The 19,630-nt window shown below is 36.7% G+C and overlaps 1 protein-coding gene across 4 annotated transcripts in view; it reads left to right on the top strand.

Moving 5' to 3' along the window:
- Positions 1-1,658: 1,658 nt before the first annotated feature.
- The window catches only part of LOC119556116 (death-associated protein kinase related), a 59,417-nt gene continuing 41,445 nt past the window's right edge, over positions 1,659-19,630 (top strand). Inside the window, exons 1-2 of one of the 4 annotated variants that reach the window (XM_037867988.1) lie at positions 1,659-1,925; positions 2,194-2,478. In XM_037867988.1, coding sequence (XP_037723916.1) covers positions 2,345-2,478 — 134 coding nt within the window. In that variant the 5' untranslated portion in view covers positions 1,659-1,925; positions 2,194-2,344. Of the gene's footprint in view, positions 2,479-19,630 lie in introns of all 4 variants that reach the window. The other 3 variants (XM_037867991.1, XM_037867990.1, XM_037867987.1) reach the window with 3 other exon arrangements.

Here is a 19,630-nt window from a genome sequence, read left to right as displayed (position 1 = left end):
GCCGGATCTGCTAAACTTGAACGGATGCCAAGAGGAGTTTTTGGCGAGTTTGTGGCAAAAAAAAAAAAAAACAAGAACGAGGCGACCGCCCGGCCAAAAACAAAAAATACAAATTCTTGAGGAGATCCGGAGACGACGGCATTATTAATAGACGGATGCTAAAGGTTTTTGCACTTGGTTTATTTCTGGCTCCGCATTCCTATTCCTGAGATGCCGTCGTGGTGACAATCCAATAGCACCGACAAAAAATATAGGAACTTTTTTCTGCTTAAGATTGAAATTTTTTTTTATAAAAAAAAATCTAGCTGTCTATCTTAGAAATATGTAGGATAGGTTTTCAAAATTGAGTGCTAAGAAGTATTCAAGATAACACAACATTTTCTAAATCTCAAGAAGTTTTTGTCTTTTTTCTTTGAAATTTATCAACATTCTTGATATTGGTAAAACTATGTATAAGCGACCAATTTTTTTTGGTTAAAATATAATTAGTATATTATAACTTTTTTTAAGTGCCTGAAAAATGTGCATCGCCTTTGCAAGTGGAGCACACACACACTCGCACGGGCGGACACACCTACACTCGCAAGGGAAAACGGAGGAAAAACTTGGAGGGCGAGGAAAAGCCAGGGAACTGCAAGCATAAATATAAATATAAAATTGAGAATTCAATCGAGATGCGAGATGCCAACTATTTGTGGGCCGCGCCACGCCCACACGCACCGAAAACAGGCGCCACACAAAATCGCTAAAAGAAAAGTTTTTTTTTGAACAATAAATAAATAATGAACACATAAAAAGTAAGCTATAAAATGGGTTAGTAATTGTCAAGTGTAATCAAATATGTTGAATTTTGGTTGATAACATTTTAATAAATGTCAGTGCCAAATTAAATAATTTGATTCAATTTAATTATAGAGAAGTTTTTTTTAATTTAATATAATGTAAATAATTTTTCCATTTAATTTTATTTGATACTACTAACTTGCGTTTAAAAAATATTACAATAACATTTATCTTCCAATAAACTCCAATTTATTAACCCTGGAATGCTAATTTTTTCAAATTCAAAATATCTTAGTTGTTTCCGTTGACCAGTGCTGTTAACTGATTTTCGGTATTTTTTGGTATATTTAAGAATATTATCGATGATAATCGCTCGCATTTTAAAAGAATTTTGAGGATATGCACAACCTGGGATATTCCCTTATATGCTAAATTGCTGAATTATTGAAAATTCAACACAGAAATATATGAATTGAGAAAAGCACTAAGTGCTGGCTGTTCAGTTTTCAGACAACTGTGACCTGTGGTAAAAGCTTTCCGAAGTAAAGTTGTATTTTCCATTATAAGTTAATGTCTAAAATTATTAATAAGGTAAGCAAAACTACAAATATTACTTGTAATTAATTTTAAAGATTTTTTTAGGGAATACCCTAGGTGAATTTAAACTGCTCTCGGTGCACGCTATTGTGACGGTCATATTTTTTTTCAGTATTTTTGTGTTTAAAAGTAAGCAACGATGTTTCTCCACCTATATGCCAGAAATCGGTTGCTTACGCTTGCTCACGATTGCTTACGTTTGCTTACGTTTGCCTACGTTTGCTTACGTTGTGCTGAGCAGCGCAGTCGAAATCGAAAAAAGAGCCCGCAAATGCTCTTCGACTCTGAAACAGAAAGCAGTGCTGTCGCTAAAGAAAAAGGTTCCCCGCGGTCACACACACGCTCTCGGGCAATTGAAATTTCAATCCGCCAACGAACGGTTCGTGCGCGCTTGTCTCGTGCGAGTTTCTTGTACCTTCGTACGTTCGTACCGTACCTTCGCAACAACAACAACCAACAACAGACCTGGCCAAAATCTGCGGGCCGCTTTTTCGCACCAAACCTTTTTGAATTGACGAAGTGTGGAGTTCTTCGGAGAGAGAACGGTACTTGCAAATACCGAAAATAACAAAAACAACAACACGGCAGCAACAGCATCACACATACATACACACGCGGGAATTTTTTTCGGGCCTCTCTTAGCGCGCGCGTGTGTGTGTGTGTTGCAGTTGCATAGTTTTTTTTCTTGTTGTTTTGTACTGGAATTTTGTCTCCATCTCTCTCTCTGTCTCTCGCGCGCAACGTTTTCCGCAGAATTATTTTGAAGCGTGTGTGTTTTATCACTAAACTACAATTTTTTTTGGTTCTGTGCAGTTGAGATTTGAATTTTGCCCCCCCCACATCCCAAAGAAATCGGAAGTTTCAAAGAAATCAAACGAAGGATTAATCAAATAAAGCCAAAAATCGAAAGAAGATTCGATCTTCACACACTCACACACACACCCAGCACACACACACACACAAAATGTTCACCGAAAAGGGAATTTTTCCCATTGGCGACGGACTTTTGGACGTGGACGCCGATCGGCTCAAGGGACTCCTCGTGTCGTGTCACGACATCAACGATATGTACGAGGTGGAACAGACGCCGTTTGCCAGGTGAGTTTGGGTTTTGGGTACTGCATACTGGGTACTGGGTCTTGGGCTCAGTTTGGCACTCTTTCCCTTGCCAAAAACCGAAAACAGAAAAAAAAAACAACACCAAAACAAGTTTCTCGCATCTCCACAGAGAAAAAATCACCTCCATTTAAAGATCAATGGGAAATATCCATGTCTTTCGATAGATATTTCCCATTGATCTATGTCTTTCCACAGATATTTCCCAATGATGTGTAAATATTGTTTGACTAAAATGAGTTCTGCACAGAACTATAGATCCGGTACCTAGTTTTACAACTGTCAGACAAAAAAACAAACTATACAGACCTGTAACTTGGGATCTATTACCATTCAAGCCAGAAAAGGCTTAATAACTTTATTATAATTGAGTTCATTTATAGACTTCGATCTTACAATCTTGGTTACAATGTAGTAGTATACACTTTATATATTAGTTCACAACTGTTTTTGATGTTTTATGAAAATTTAAGCAAAATGTGAGAAAAGATCACCTTAGTATCAAAACAAGATAGTCGGATTTTAATATTTTGCATACCATTTCGCTTGTAAATACCTGTGGGGATACCTGTTCTTAAATCATACGTGAAATTGATCATTGTATCGCATTTATTTTTTCTTTCTGTGCAAAAGCAGCTGCCGAAAAAATAAAAGCGAAATCCCAAAAAACACCGAAACAAAGCTAAAAATGTTAAAGAAAGTCAGTCGCGAGTCTGTTTTATTTTTCTGAAAAACTTCTGCGTCTCAAAACTTGTTTTATTTACTTTTTTCTTCTTTCTTGCGGGTCCACTGTGTGTGTGAGCTTCTACTCAACACGCACACACTGACATGTGGACGGGAGACAAAAAGAGAGTTTTGTGTGGATAACGGCACAGTGGTTTTGTTATGAAAATGATCAGGAGGTTGTGATCAAATAATACTAGATTCATCACTAGATATATTTGGGTTCCCCAAAAAATATTTAACTAATTCAAGAATTTTGTAGTACGATTTCGTTTGAATTTTGAAAGAAAGTTACAATATAATAATTTTTCATAGCTAGTGCAACATATTAAACCATCAATTTGTACTTAAAATAGATCCGAAAGGATCCTAAGTATGGACTGTGTGTATGTACCAAGTGATTTTAGTTTCTTAACATACCTGATTTTGGTTTAACAGATCTGGGTTCCGGGTTCCGGGTTCCTTTGGGTTTATTATGTGGAATTTTGGGTTTTGTGCAACCACTGTGCATCTCGTTCTTCTCCATCTTCTTGCGTTTCTTTGCCCGCTTCCCTCTTCCGCATCTTCCTCGTCATCTTCCTCATTCTGCTCTTTTTCTCCCTTTTTCTCACTCTTCCAAAGAGCAGCTGTTACCGTTTGCTGGCGAACTGACCCTCGTGTTCCGTCTCTTTCTATGTCCCTCTGGCCCTCTCTCTCCCTCCATATGGTTGAGACTCGCCCTATCTCTTTCTGTTCAGTACACCTCTACCTCTCGAATGCCCTTTGACTACCTTTATTTTCTGCTAGATTTGCATTTTTACCCTTTTTCATTATAATTTGTTCGCATTTCGCTTTGCTCTTGCCTCATTAGTTTTGCACTCCATCGTTTCTTCGAAGTTCTTCAGACTACGCCACCCACAAGGCCCCTTTTTCCCCTCACCTCACGAAGGTCGTTTGCTTCAGAGCCCACTGTTTCGTACTTCCAGGGACCCGATCTATCATCATATTCCCCCATTTTTGATAAGACTTGTGTTATCAACGAGAAAAAAAACAAAAACGAAAATTAATAATAAAACTTAAATCCCAATCGACGTTTTTGAGTTTCGTAAGCAGCTAGCCGTATGAAATCGTATTTTTCTGTCATCGATTGTGGTCTCAGAACGTAATTCTTATCAGGAGCCCTATTCTCCGAAGTGTTGGCTGTAAAAACCCCATGGAAATTATATACTAAATTGGGAAACACTTGACAAAAGTGGTTTAGGAGGGCGCTAAGTGATATCTTGAGAGTGTAACACATTGGGAGTTTAAAACTGTAGACTAAATAATGTTATCATATCGAATGTTCCATAACCTGGCTCCTCATTATAAATATAAGCACCGCATTATAAAAATTAAATACGATCATAACAGTGAAATGTATCTTTTTAAATTAGTAGCTTGCCAAAATTTAATGGATTCAAATTTATTATAAATTCAACTTTCTCATAAATGCTATGGTATTTGTTGTTAATCACTTAAAAGTCTTCAAATTTCTCTATTTTAAACATATCTATTTTTTATTGTGTTAATGCTAAGTATTTTTTTTTAAATTATATTAAAATGGGTTTGAATTAAATGTACTTCATTATTTATTTATATTTTGTTCAGCGTTCTCCTCTTTACTTAAGTATTTCTCATTTAGGGTTTCAGCTCCCTAGCCGGTAATTTATTTTTTTCATATATTATAATGTTACTCCCCTGGAATTCCGATCCCAAAATTGCCTTATTTCGCAGTATAGGGTTCTGCCACAGACGGGTTATTTTTCCTCGATAATAGTCATTTTTTGTTGGCCATTTCGTTTCGGTTTCTCATGCTACTCCGGTTCCGCATTCGCTCAATACCAACTTGTTGCTGCGTTTGCTTTCGTTTCACGTTTTTCTTGACTTTGTTTTAATTTTTTATATTTTTTTGAGTCGTTTGCTTTATCAACGCATTATTTTGGAACGTTTCCCCTTAAGAAATGCGTTCTGTGGGCTTATTTTGTTTTTATCAGTCGCGAAATAGATAAGAAAAACCAATGGAGGGAAGTGAGTTTATAAGGGGAAGCTCTTTATTTTGCAGTGCGATAAATAATATTCTTTTGCCAACAGAACACCCCACTCAGAATGCTAGTAGAAAATGAACTTGAAATTCTACTGCAATAGAGAACAAATATGTAATAAGTCTAGAATTTATTTCACCAGAATTACCTATTTACCTTTATGTGATATCTTTTTTCTGACTTCCCTACCAATTATTAGTTGCTAAACCCCAAAGCCGCACATAAATAACGCATACAAAGTAGTTTGTAGCGTATTTAAATGGGGGGCTACCATGTCACAATAAATTTCGCCCCAAAAAAAGTTTAACCCTAATGACCACCGGGGAAATAAAAACCTGCCAAATTGGAAACATTTGACAATTGCAAGCCGTCAATCAATCGAGGGGCCGAGGGGTATTTCTGATTTCAGTTTTCAGTTTTCTGCAGGCCGGAATGCCAAAATGTTGGCCAATTGGGCGAACGCACATATACAATATTTCTTATAACTTTTGAGCTGTGCATAATTGGACTTGGATGGATGGGATGATATATGGTAAAATAAAAAACTCTATATGATGTTGGTGTTGCTGCTCGGTCGGCTATGGCCCAATTTATATGGAAAAAAGAGGAAAAAAATCGAAGAAAAAGAAAAAGAAATACAAATTGACAGCGAGACAAATGAAGTTGTGGACACCGGAGTTTGAGATTTGCTTGCTGGTTTTTCAGTTGTCTTTGGCCGTGTTTGGTTGTTCGGCTGTTTGGCTGTTGTGGCTGCCACAAGACTTCACAAAGCCCACTTGACTTCAGCATTGGCACATTGTCCAGTTTTTTCGGAGCTCGGAGTTGGCCTTTCAATTGGAAATTAGGACGCATTTTGTGGGCAGTCGAACGCGCTTGCATAATGGAAATTTTATACCATTTTATGTGCAAAAAAATAATTTGTTTTATGCGTGGATTTTTGGGCAGAGAGTGCGAATCAATAATAAATAACAATAATTACAATTCAATTCAAGCTCGCACCTGAGGAAAGTCACACCTTTTTGGTGGGCCTTTATTTATGTGGGATTAAGTTGGGGAATATATTTGTACACATCTATTATTCACATGTCTGGAAATTTTGATATTTCTCACTTTTGACGAATATTAAATAGTGTTTTTCTTGAGCAAATTCCTTTTCTATCAATGTGTTCGTTTGATATTTCATTTTGAATCTTAAATTTAAATGTAAATACTAATGGAGAAGTTTTGTGCTATACCATTTTTCCATTCCTCATTTGGCAAGGCTTTACAAATCTCCAGCCAGAACAAATGTTGCGCAGACTTGCCCACTGAAAAACGAATTTTCCCCCAATGGTTTTCTACCTTTTTCTGGGACCTAACATAACCTCATCGAGTGTGACTGACGTCACAGGAGGAAAACCAACCCCCAGATTCCATCCCAGTAAGCCAAAAAACAGGGATAATGGGGAGTTGGTGGAGAAGGTCGCCCACAGAAAAGCAAATACATACCCGAACAGCTGATAGATGACTTTGGGTTCGTTTTCAGTTCTCTGGCTCTCAAACATATTTGTGCGTGGGCGAGGTTCAGCCCTAGAAAAGGAATAAAAAGCCTATTATAACCCCAACCCTCGTTTATTACCCAAGCCCTTTGACAAAGTCAAAGTTTTCTGGTAATCTTAGACGCCGCTCTAGGGGAATATCGATCATAGTAGGGTCTGGGGTTTTTGATAGGGGGTTGGAGTGTGTAGGGTGCAGTCCCGGGATGTGCCTATCGCACATCTTCGCCTCCCTTAATGTTTGGAGGACCCATTGACAAAGTCAACAAGATTCGAGATTTCCCTTTGTTTTTACAGGCGAAATCGATTTTGCCACCATGTGGTTAAGGAAAATGATATAGGGGTAGCTGGGGGAAAATGTACTTCAAAACGGTGGAAAGGGGAAATGGGTTTTGTTACATTTCAAGTTCTACTTTAACCCCTGTCTAGATTTTTAAACGAAATTATCGAAACATTTATTTTCTTTTAAAAGTAAAAATACGCATTTAAATGAAACTTTCTCATTTGTTTATCTGCATTTTGGGGTTTGTGTTAATGTGTTAATGCATTTGTTTATTTGCCGAAACATACGCAGTAAAATTCAACTTTAACTGCCCCATGCCCACCCACATTAACCCATTGGGGCCGTTGCTCCCTTTTCTGTTTAGCTTTGTTTATTTGCAAATTAATTTTTCAAATTGCCATTTTGGCTAATTAACCGAAAGCAAGTCGAGACGCCCACGCTGCCAATAATTTATTGCCTCGTATTGATACAGTTTTGATTATCTCTTTTATGGGCTGCAAAATGAAGAAGATCGCCCCGAACTGTCGATGATGAGTTCATTTTAATTGAGTTTTTCAATATGCCACTGAGTGGTTTATGCTAAGTTCCTGGGGGGGAGTGTCAGTCAAAAGTCGACGGTCGAAATGGGAATGTTGGGGTGGCGAATCCGCCGAGTAGTTTACTGGGAATGCGACCTTGGACGGGTCTATATTTAGGAATGATGGAAATTCCTGGGCTGGAAAATGTCAGCGGGACATGGAATCGCATAATTTCGATGGAAACCAAGCTTCTATAGGGACAAAGTCAATTCCCATTGGCTACAAATGTAAATAAACGGAAATTAACTCTGCTTGGGTTTCTAAGAATGTAAAAATCTTAATATCAAGAAGTTTTTGCGCATTTTGTTTGATAGCCTAACATTTTTTTTTTTTAACATTTTATATTAGATCTTTGTAATGATTTATTTTATGTTTATGCTTTAAACTAAAACAAATAAAAATAAATATTAAACAAAAAGTTGCTCAACTTAAAGGGGCTTCTTTTTAAATCTTTCTTTTGTCAACACGAATATCTTATATCAAACAATAACAAAAATACACCCGCTTCAGGAAGCAAAAACACAAGAAAAAATAACATCAACACTTTTGCCTTCAAACACGAGAAAAAAATGTTTTCTTCAGATAATTAACGCGTTGACAACACCAAGAAAAAACAATTGAAGACTGGAGATAATAAAAGCCAAGTGAGAAGACAAGAAAACCCGGGGAGAAGACGACGACGAGCCGGAGCTACATAGTAGATATGTAGAAAGAGGCAAAATAATCGGCAGCAAAGCTTGAAGAAAGTGCAATCAACATATTTCCTGTCCGTACAGGGCATGTTCGATAAAGAGGACAGTGGAATATTAAGGGAGTTTTTAGCTATATACATCACTAGCAAGAATGTACTTGGACCTTATGGATACGAAAATAATTTGATAATTTTGGAGCTGCTTGTAATCACTTAGGCAAAAATTCAATTCTTAGCACAAACACAAACACTTAAAAAATAATATTTGTTGAAAATGGGTAAGCTGTAACTTTACTGGCTTGAAATCTGCAGTGATTCTTCAAATGGTAACGAGCGTTTTATATATTGTTACCAATAAACTGGTAACTCTTTGGAGCGCCTACTGTATCGCTGTGAAAAGGGGGCTAAAATGCGACAGTGAAAACGTGTGAGGGAGCGATATCAGAGAAACAAAAGCTGCTTATCAAAAGAAATGCAGGAAAGTATGTATTTTGTAAACATTTCCTTGTTGCCAGCGGTAATTTCCCTGACTGAAAAAATCAGGGGGATGCCAAAAACTCACTCCAAGAACGAAAAACGAAAAACTAAAACGGAAAAGCAAATAAAAACTGATGACAAAACATAAAATTAGAAGAAATGTTCTTGCCCAAAGTGAAATATTAGCAACTCCATCTCCCCCCCAGAAAATAAATCGTGCTGTCGACAACCCTGGACATTGACATTAAATAAATGGGAATAGATTGCAACCCTTGGGAGGTGGAAATGGTGGAAAACCACCTACACTTTTCACCCCACTCCATTCAATATTTGTTTTTCGGATCTTTTTGACTACTATAATGCACTGACAAAAATGTAGGTAAAATATTTGTATGCTAAAACAAATGAATTGAGGTAGTAATAGGGAAAACCCCACCATGAATGACTTATACTCCATGCGTCAATATCATTATAAGTAGTATCTAATTTAAATGATTACTAATCAATTTTGCGTTAGTATATATTAGAATATTGGAATTTCCCCATTGGAAGATGATTTGTCTGTGAATTGTATAAGAATTATGAAGTATTTACGAATTTTGATTAGTGATATCATTTTTCTCTCAATGTGACATGTGTTTGTCTTCCTCTTCCACTTGCCTGCTGCATTGAACATTTAATTGCTCTCATAAAACCCACTCCCATCCAGCCACCCACCGCCCCTGGTTCTTCCCTTTTGTTGATAAAGCTGCAGCTGCATTTAATGAGGTTTTTGGCTGTCATTTCGAGGGGATGGGCCGGGGGGATGGTTGCCTGGGGGAGGGGCAGGGTCATTGACAGGGTGACTAAGTCATGCCGACAGCTTAATGTGAACTATGGCCAAATGTCACGACAATTTGCCGAAAGGTAAACAGAAGGGTGATCAATGGAAGAGGGGTGGAAATATCGACCTTAATGGTAAGCCACAAAACCCATTAAATTAGTGGATTGAAATTAACCAAAAATCAAACGTTCTAATGGGTTCTGGAATATTATCTTTGTAAAAACCATAAAATTTGCACAAAATATTAAAATCTGAAATTAAAAAATACAAAATGAATAAAAATAATTATTAGAGAATTGGGTGGTCTCAATATTATAATGTGGTTTAAAAAAAATAAAATGAATGTCAAGAACTCCAATATAAATGTAGCTTAAACAGCTTGTGTCACCTGTCCAAACATTTTCCAACTTTCCACCGACTTTTTAGAGGGCAACCCATATTTTTCCACGCCCTCGGGGGAATCTCCAAATGTCAAGGATATTTTTAAAACTAACTTTTTGCCTAATGACTTGGTTTGTACTGCGGTAGACCGGCTTATTATTATCTTTTATTATTGTTTTTATTTTTAACCTGGCTTTCGGCTTCAGTTGCTTTGTTATTGAGCAATTTTTAGGCAATTTTTCGATTTCCATTTCCGCTTGACGCGCTGTTAGATGGCCTTTAACCTTTTGGTTATGAATTCTTTTTAAGCACTCTGTTTTTTACGCTTTTTTTTTGTGTATGTTTTTAACTGCTTTTTTGTGGTTAGTTGACTTCAGTCAAGGCCGAGCTAAGCGAACGAGTTCGAAATCAATGTGCAGTGACCTTGACAAGGGGTGCCCCCCACCCCCTCGATCCCTTCCCCCCAAGAGAGCGGAAGTTCTTGCAAATTTTATTATCGTATTATTTAAAAATCAAGCTAAAATTGCAAAATAGTTTGTCTTTAACGCTGGTGATTACAGCATTTTTTTTTTCGTAATGTTTATACGGGCCAGTGGAATTTTATCTTGGCAAACAGACAGCATACCTTGAATGGGTGGGTTTTGGGTGGTGAGTGGGTGGCTGGTGATTTACCCCCTACTATTTAGCCCCTCGAACCCCCTTTTTGGCCGCTTCCCTTCGTATCTGTCTTCTCTGAAAAGATAAGATAATAAAATGCGACTCGGCAACGCGAGACTTTTTGAATAATTTTTTCGCCGTTTAGTGTGTGCATAGAGAGAAAAGTTTTATTAGAAAAATGCTAAAAATCTTAATGTTTGTTAAAGTAAATTTTCTAAAATTTTAACATATGTCCATTTATATTTAAAAAATCTTGAAATACCTATTGTTATAAATAAAAAATGATACAAGTGTCAATTTTTGTTTAATTACATTTATTAAAAATGTAACATATTTCTACCTATATTTATAAAATCTTAAAATATCTATTGATATAAATACAAGTTATCATAAAAATCCTAACAAAACTATATTATTCCTCAAGCCTTTTTCTCAATTCAAAAGTATTTTTCTCTCTGGTCTTTCTACTTATATTTCTGCTCTACATTTCTATGTTTCCCTGCACTTGAGTCGCATTTTCACGTTCAAAGCCCGTGCCTTCCCATTTTCCTAACGCCTAACCTTTGCCCTCCGCCTTCTCGCATTTCCATGGCTCACAATTCCTAATTCTTTGGCTCAATGACGCATTTCATTGGGTGGAAAACAATTTCGTTCTTGTCTCCATCATGTGTTTTTTTTTGTGTCAGGCCACATACAAAAAGCCAAAAAAAAGCCATGGCCTGTTGACATTGACATGGCCATGGGCAACAAAAGGAGTCATTTTTGGGCTTTATTATTTTGCTTTTTTCTGCGGGGGACGTCGAGAAAGGAACAAAAGTTGTCAGTGGATTCGTTTGAAAAGTTCAAAAGTGAAGGGAACTTTGGAGGTATTCATTCTTTTGTCCGTCCAATGGAACTGACTCACATGAGTACTTGAAAACGGGGGAAAATAAAAAAGAAATAGATCGTTAAAAAGTCAATAACTTAAGGTATAATAGTAAATACTTTGGATTTTGTTATTTTGACGAATAAAATGGTACTTTTTGGTACTATACTTGACCATTTTGTAAAAATAATTATATGATTGAGTAAGTATTTACTAGGATTTTAAGCTAAACTTGCATAAAAGTGCACTTTAAAGCTACAGTTTTCCACTTTTCAAAGCACTTTTTGGAGAACTAGTTCAGTTTGTTGGCTGGGCAGCCAGCAGATGATGCAAGTTGTTTCGTGTGGTGTTATTCAATCGCCGACAACAAAGTTGTGTTGCGCATGAGAAAACAAATTTCCATATGACGACGGGAGAGGGGACTTTGGCCGGAACGGGCCTGGGACTTAAGGGCTCTACAATATTATTATTATCGCCCTGTTTGCATCCAGTCCGGAGGCATAACAGCTGATAACAGGCGATGATAGCAGCCTCGGATGATAATGAAATTTCCAATTTGACATTGGCTTGATCGAGGAAAAACTACGAAACTAATCAAGCGATTAATCGATCAATCAACTGACACTGAAATTAATGAGCCGCACACACACACGAGAATGGGAAAGCAATGGGGGAAAAAAAAGAAAGATATACATATATTCTACTATATAGAGTTCAATTCCAAAATTGGCCAGGCACAAAGGTGACAATGAGGCGGGCTTTTAATTTAAGTCAAACAAAATGCAACGATGACGCATGAAGGCGGCGGCGCTGGAGAGACACCAGCATTTCCGCTGAATTAATTATAACTGGAAAAAAATAATGGGAAGCTGACTGAGAAAATGCATTCGAATGACTAACCGAAAAAAATTATAAGTCCCGGCACAAGTGCAATGCCAAAATGGCATTGGGCCAAGCTGTGGAAAAAAGAATAAAAATAAATCAAGAGAAATAGAAACCGAACCCCGAACCCCGGACCCCGAACAGAAAAAGAAATCTGAAATAGAATTGGAAGCCAGCAAAAAGCCAAGTTTATGGTCAAGTTGTAACCTTACATTTGGCATTCATTCGGATTCGATTTTTCTGCGTTTCGCCCATTTCCCTTTCCATTTCCATTCCCATTCCCAAGAGCAGGGAAAACTGTACCCAAGTCCGATATCTAATCGATGGTCAGGGCAATTAGCCCGCTTATCGCTGTGGGCGATATAAAGTCAGGGCGATAATAATACGTAAAGGAGTACTCCAAAATCGTACACACCACATTTCTGCAGTTTGCTCTGCTCTTGATTCTCTTGTACGTTTTAAAGACGATAAGGGCCAGATTGAAAGTATAAGGGCTAGATGATAAGAGATTAACCTGGTATTTCCAGAAAATATAGTACCTGATGTTATTGAGATATAATTTATCACTAACTGTTACTGATAAACTTTAAAAAAGAAAAAAAATTTATTTTAAGAATATTAATTGAGGAGCCCAGATAAATTAATATAAATAAGAATATATAGATCAGTTTGGGAATTTTCTTATTAACAATTTTTTTTTTCAAATGTAGGTTTTGCTTTTTTGAAGAGCAAACATAAAAAAAAAATCATATAAAGAGGAAATATAGTTTTTTAATATGGAAATTAATTTTTTAGTTTCAAATTATTTTTAAAAAATATTAGATTTGGTGCTTTAAGCGGCAAACATAAAAAAGTATTAAGTCTCGTTAGGTAGGTAAGCGGTAGTGTTGTTAAATTAAAAGCTTTCGAGTTTCAAACAAGTGTTCTAAGACTTGTTTTGCTAAGACTTCTAATGAGCAGCTGTCCGTGCAGCAACTGCTTATCACAAATTTATTCGAAAAAGACAATTTAGGCCGCCCTGCCCAACAGCCGACCACAAAAATGATGACTAACTTCAAAAACGCTAACGGTGCAATCTGGCGACAAAATTTCCGCACTTCACGCTCGAACAAAAAAATACAAAAAAAAAAGATACAAAAAAGCAGCCAAAGCCAATTTACCGTTGCATCAGAAGCGGCCAACAGCAGCAGCAACAACAACAAAAGCTGGCAAATGAAATTGTCTAATTGCCGAAGCAACAGGGCAGCAACTTTTGGACAACTGGCAACGCGGCGTATGCGCAACATTTTGCCCAGGCAATGAAAACATTTTACGTGATTTGCGTGAACAATTACCAAAAAAAAAAAGGTACCGAAAAACTGCACTTGAAAAAAACAAGATTACAAAAATTACATGAAAAATGTAGAAAATTCGTAAAGTGTAATGTGAATCGTTCGCTTTGGCGCGCTCATTCGTTTTGGTCAGTAGGGGGTTAAGAAGGGGGCAACAAGAGGGTTAAGAGGAAGCAGATAAAGAGCCGATTTCGTTGTTTTTTTTTTCTTACTGCTGTTGACTCGAAAAAAAGAGGTAAATAAACTTCTTATTACTTCTTGGCCCCGTCTTTTCGTCTCTTATTTTTATGTTACCAACTTTTTCCTGCCACCCACCCCTTTTCTTGGCCATTTCTTGCTCGGTTCTCATTCATTGTTTTGGTAATACCCTCTCAGGGGGTCTTATAATTTTGACCATTGGTGTGGCCTTTATGAAAACCCTAACTTTGTTGTTTCGAAAAATGTTTTTTCTAATTGAGTTTACAAATAATATACTATAATAAAAATATTATATATAATAAAATGATAAAAATTATATTAATAATAAAAACAATATCTTATAGTTCTTAAAAAGAACTAGTTAAAATATATTATATGCAAGGGTATAAGAATTTCATCTTGCCAAAGCCAACTTCATTTCTTGTTTGTTATAATTTTCGTATGTTTATGTTAATTTTTCGCTTAACAACAATACACCAAGCAAAAATTGTTGGCAAAAAAACGTGACATCGTTTTGGGACTTCAAAATTGGTTTGGTGTTGTTGCTGTTGTCTCGTTGTTGAAGGCTTTAACCCATGCTGACCCTGCTCCCTCTCACCCTCTGTGTCTTCGTCTATGTCTCCCTTTCTTTCACTCACCTTTTGCCTTGTGTGTTTCCACACAACGAAAATGGCAACAATATTTTTCTTTTAGCGTTTTTTTTTTTTAAACCGCTTCGGGGGCTTGACAAATTTGAAATTTTAATTTTTAACGGTTTTCATTTCAAGTTTTCGGGGGTTTTATGGCAAATTGTGGCTGCAATTGCTTCACATGCGAATCGGGTTTTTGGGTACTTGGTTTTAGTACTCATTTATAAATTTTTTTATTTTCGGTATTTAGTGGTATTTAGTGTAAATTTACTGTACTAAAGAAATGCATTAGTTAATTTTGGGTTTTAAAATGATTTTGTTTTTAAACTGATTTTTCTGCTATCGAGAAAACCCTTTTTCGTACATAAATGCAGTAGGAAAATTTTCCTACCGCTCAATATTAAACTCGTTTTGATTATTTAACCTCTGCCTATTCCCAGATTCGAATTCCTTCGTACATTGTAGTCAAGATTGCATTTGCATTTGCTTATTTATTGCCACACTTTGCGCGAATTCCTTCGCCTGGCAATATATTTATTTCGCTCCCATTCAAATGAACTTTACATTCATTGATAATTCACACACTCATTCACTCTTAACCCCTTACACAACACAATACACACAACAGAAAAACATTGCCACATGTGTGGAAATTTGTTTCACTTTTTAATTAGTTACATATTTTTTGTGATGTTTTGTTTTCAGTTCAGCTTTCGTATCAAATTAATCGAGAATTATTTTACAATTGTTGCGTAGTTTTCTAGTTGCATTTTCTTCTCTCAGCCGATGTAATTGCTTTAATTGTTATTCAAGAAATGCGCCGACTGCCCGTTTTCCCTCGATTCGCGAATCGCGATCCGCGATTCTCGATGAAATTTGCCCACCAACAAAGACAATTAATGGCTTATGGCTTATTTTGCAATTTGTTATAATTGAGTGAGTGCAATATGCAATTGCATTTCAGGCGGCGATAGATCGTGTGTAGGGGGCGTGGAGGGGTTAAGCGGTATTGGCTTCAAGGCGACATTTGCTTGACTGTTGCTAAGAAAAACCTGACAAATTGTGCTCGTGGGATAAACATAATTCGATACTCTAATGCTCTGTAATATTAATATAATAAACTATAAGATACCACTAAGAATGGAACCAAAAAAAAATAATAAATCAAAAAGTAATACCTCTTACCGCTAAAGCTTTATAACATTTTCGGACTTCATTTATACCAAAATTCAGCTCCTTTATACAAAATCACCGCCGAAAAGCCTGCAAATTTAAGTTCTCATAATTTCACAAGGGTATACCAAAATGCAGCTGGCTAGACTAACTGAATCCCAAGTTACCCATAGAACCAACGATGAAAGACCGAAAAAGATCTTTTTAAAGCACGCACACACCAGCACCCCGAACACACTCACTCACGCACGTTCCGCACTATAAACGACCTGGCATGTCAAGTATACAAATTGCAGAAAAAAAAGAGAGAATGGCAGAGAACAGAATAGAGTCAAGAACGGATTGTGGAGGAGAGATCAACCCAACCGCACCCGCAAGTAAAAAAAAGAACAATATTATAAAATGCAAAAACTTAAAAAAAAGGAAAATAATAACTAGGAATGCAGGAAAAGGCAAATCAAATCAAATGGACAAACCAAAGGAATGCGGCTTTAACGATCATGAGAGAGCGGGACAGAGCATGGGAGAGATAAAGACGGGTAGATAGGGGGAGGGGGGTCTAAAGATGCTGTCAAGGTCGTTGGTGCTCGCCTTGAAAACAACAACAACAACAGAGATGCAGCGAATGGAACTGCCAAGAAAACTGGTCAGTCTGCAAGAAGATGCAACCAAGCAAAGCGCAAGAAGAGCGCAGAAGAATCGGAGATGCCATCGCGCTGTCTCTCTCTCGGTTTCTTCAAGCCATCTCTTTCGCGAACCATTGTTCTTCAAAAAAAAAAAAAAAAAAAAAAAAAAAAAAAAAACTGCAAATGCCAAAAAGTACTTCACTAATTAGCAAGCACCATGAAAAATGCTCATGATCATGATGCGAAGATGATGTTGATGGATCCCCCAAAAGTCTGTCTGCTAAATCACTACCCAAACAAATCTGACAAACGGCCTGGTCTTCCTCCCCAGTCTCCTCTTTACATAATTTGCACGCTTCAAAGATTTTCGAGCTGAAAGGGTTTTTTGAACCTCTCCCTAAAAATCGAAAAAAAAAAGACAAAAAACGATCCATTAACAACAGTTCAATGGACTGGGAAAGGGGGAAGAACAAGGCCAGATTGTGTTACTTAGGGGTATTTCAATATATTTAGGAAGAATAGCTTATACTCACAGTTCTAATTTTAAGTTTTATGTATTCTTAACTGCAACTCATAAGATTCAAAGTTGAAGTTTATATGCAAATATATATTTGACGAACTGAACTTTGAGAGGTCTCTGCGGTTATTCTAATTAAAATTATAATTTTAGAAAAATTATTACCCCAGTACTTTTGTAGATCATTAAACATCGCTCTGCAGTTGAAAGCTTAAAAATATAATTACTAACCTCACTTAGCCTTCGCTTTCCTTTACCTGTTTGCGTTGACTAATTAAATGACATTTATTATCCTTAGTTAACAAGCCTGAAGGTCTCTTTGTGATTGGATAACTTGAAAAATGCTTAATTTTTCGCATATTTCTCTGGCATTGTTCGTAGGCTCTTCTTTTGTTGGGGCTTAGGTTTTTTCCTCATTTCATTTTATTTGTTGTTTTTTCTTTCCTTAAAAGGTAATTAACACTCGGCCACGATAATTTGTTTTTAATTATTGAGATTTATTGATTTTTCCCGCATTTCGGCCAAGCCTTGAACTTTTGAACTTTTGTGCAGCTTATTTTTATATATATAAGATTTTTTTTTGGGAGCCAAGACTGCCATTTTTTTTTTCAATGTCTTTGGAAACCTTCCCAACAATCGGATGGAGATATATCTCCCGAACTCGAACTTCTAGTGCTTTATTTTGTTTTGCCTGTGGCGTTTTAAAAATAACTCGGCAAACGAAAATAAAAATCATAATAATAACATCGTAACCACATGGAGAGAATCGTATTTATAGATATAGTACGGAGGAACTTGCAGTTTTGGGGCGTGGAATTTTCTGGGCAGTGTTATTTTTCCAGTATATTCATTTATTTTTTTTGTTTGTTTTTGCATAAATTAACATTTTTTTTTTATTGTTGGAGCGGCGAGAACTTCTCACAACCCATATATGATGGGGCATTTTTATTATTTGAATATTATTGTTATTGCCTCTTCATCTTTTGGTATTTTCTTTCATTGCGCAGTCTAAAAATAATGTATTCTCTTTGTTTATTTGCAGGTAAGAGATGCCAAGATAATTGTTATTGTTATGATAACTACCAAAAGTGATGGGCGATTGCTAAACCATTGAGTTCCCGTGTGTAAGTGAGGAAAGTTCTAAATTTAGAGATGTTTTTAAAGGGGGAATTGATTTGATTTGATTTGATGTCTAAAAATAACTGAGATCCCCAACCTGATTTAATGATGATCTTGATAAGGCGATCAACAGCAGAGATTATACCACTGTTTGCAAAAAAAAAAAAGAGGAGTAATTTCCAGGCTAAAGATCAGCTAATGATCAACTGCAGCCGATCATAACGATCGGAGTAGAGATTGCCTAATTAATCGTGATGGCGGACAGGTAAATAAGGATCGGATCACCAAACTCAGGGTCTGTGGATGTCAGCTTGCCTCAAGATCAACGATCACTGATCAGAGTTCGTTATTCCGATTTCCCCCTTCTGAAGACAAGTTCTTCTCGGGGAGCACACTCTTTTCCAGGTTATAAACTTCAAACTGTGAAGGGCCTTGCATAATTTGTGCCTCGTACAACCTGTAAACCAGCTGCTGCTCTCTTCAGAGGAAAAATGCCATGAAAAACTGGTGGAAGGGAAAATGGGGGAAATCCGGAGACAGCGCGAGATCGGCAAAGCATGAAAAGATGATGAACAAGTTCTGGCCGAGGCAGGGGAAAGAAAAGTCCCCAGTCCCCAGTCCCAGTCCCCAATCGCCAGTCAGAAAGCCAGAGTCAGAGTCAGAGTCACAGAGTCGGTGGGAAGTCAAAGCACTTTAGAGCACTTTGAACTTTTACAGTACACGACTCTATATAGCGTAATGTGTGCTGTATATGTTTGTAAAACAAATTGTGGGCAACACAGAGAGACGGAGTCGGAGTTGGAGTCCCAGTTGGTTAATGAATAGGAAAGAATTCTACAAATAAATAAATAAATGCTGTAGAAAGCAAACGGAAAACGGTAAATTATCTTCTATTTGAACTTATTGCACAATTGAAATCTTTCGCTCTGGGGAGAAAGGGTATTTAGAAAGATGTTTTAGAGTTTGCTTTTTTAGGGGGTAGAATTCTTATGAATATTTAAGGCTGCTGATCTCAAAAATAAGTGTCGAATTTGAAAATCAGATACAATTTTATATTAGCAGTATCATAATTTGATTAAGCTTTAATCTGAATATGAATTTTGAATATCTAGAATATTATTTGGAGGGATAGGAGAATCTTATTCACTTTTCTAGAAGTTAAGATTATAGCTATGGCTCCCACGAATATTATAGACAAAAAGCGTATTTCATCTTCGTTCTGCCCGATCAAATTATTTTCACCAACCGAAGTTATTCTTTCTCTTTTGCCTATATCTTGATTCGATTTGTTGAAATTGTAAAGAAACTCAACGGTAATTGATTGAAGAGAAAGAGCCGATGATGATGATGATGATGATAGTTAGTTAGTTGCTTGAATCGATCGATCAGTTTAGGGCATCGAATATAATTTCTTTAACCTTAACATTGTCTGTCGATCGCTGATTGATTCCCAGTCTGTCAGTCCAACGACTTGTTGTCCAGTCATGCAGAACGGAATACCCCCAAACCCCACAAAAAGTACAGAAAAATACAGAAAAATAAATAAATAAAGAGACCGACTCGTCGCGAAGCTCTTCTCCAATTGT

This window comes from Drosophila subpulchrella, chromosome X (genome assembly GCF_014743375.2).
Source record: "Drosophila subpulchrella strain 33 F10 #4 breed RU33 chromosome X, RU_Dsub_v1.1 Primary Assembly, whole genome shotgun sequence".
Classification (NCBI taxonomy): domain Eukaryota; kingdom Metazoa; phylum Arthropoda; class Insecta; order Diptera; family Drosophilidae; genus Drosophila; species Drosophila subpulchrella.
Note: the sequence above shows the minus strand (reverse complement) of the source record. Positions and strands in the feature narration are given on the sequence as shown.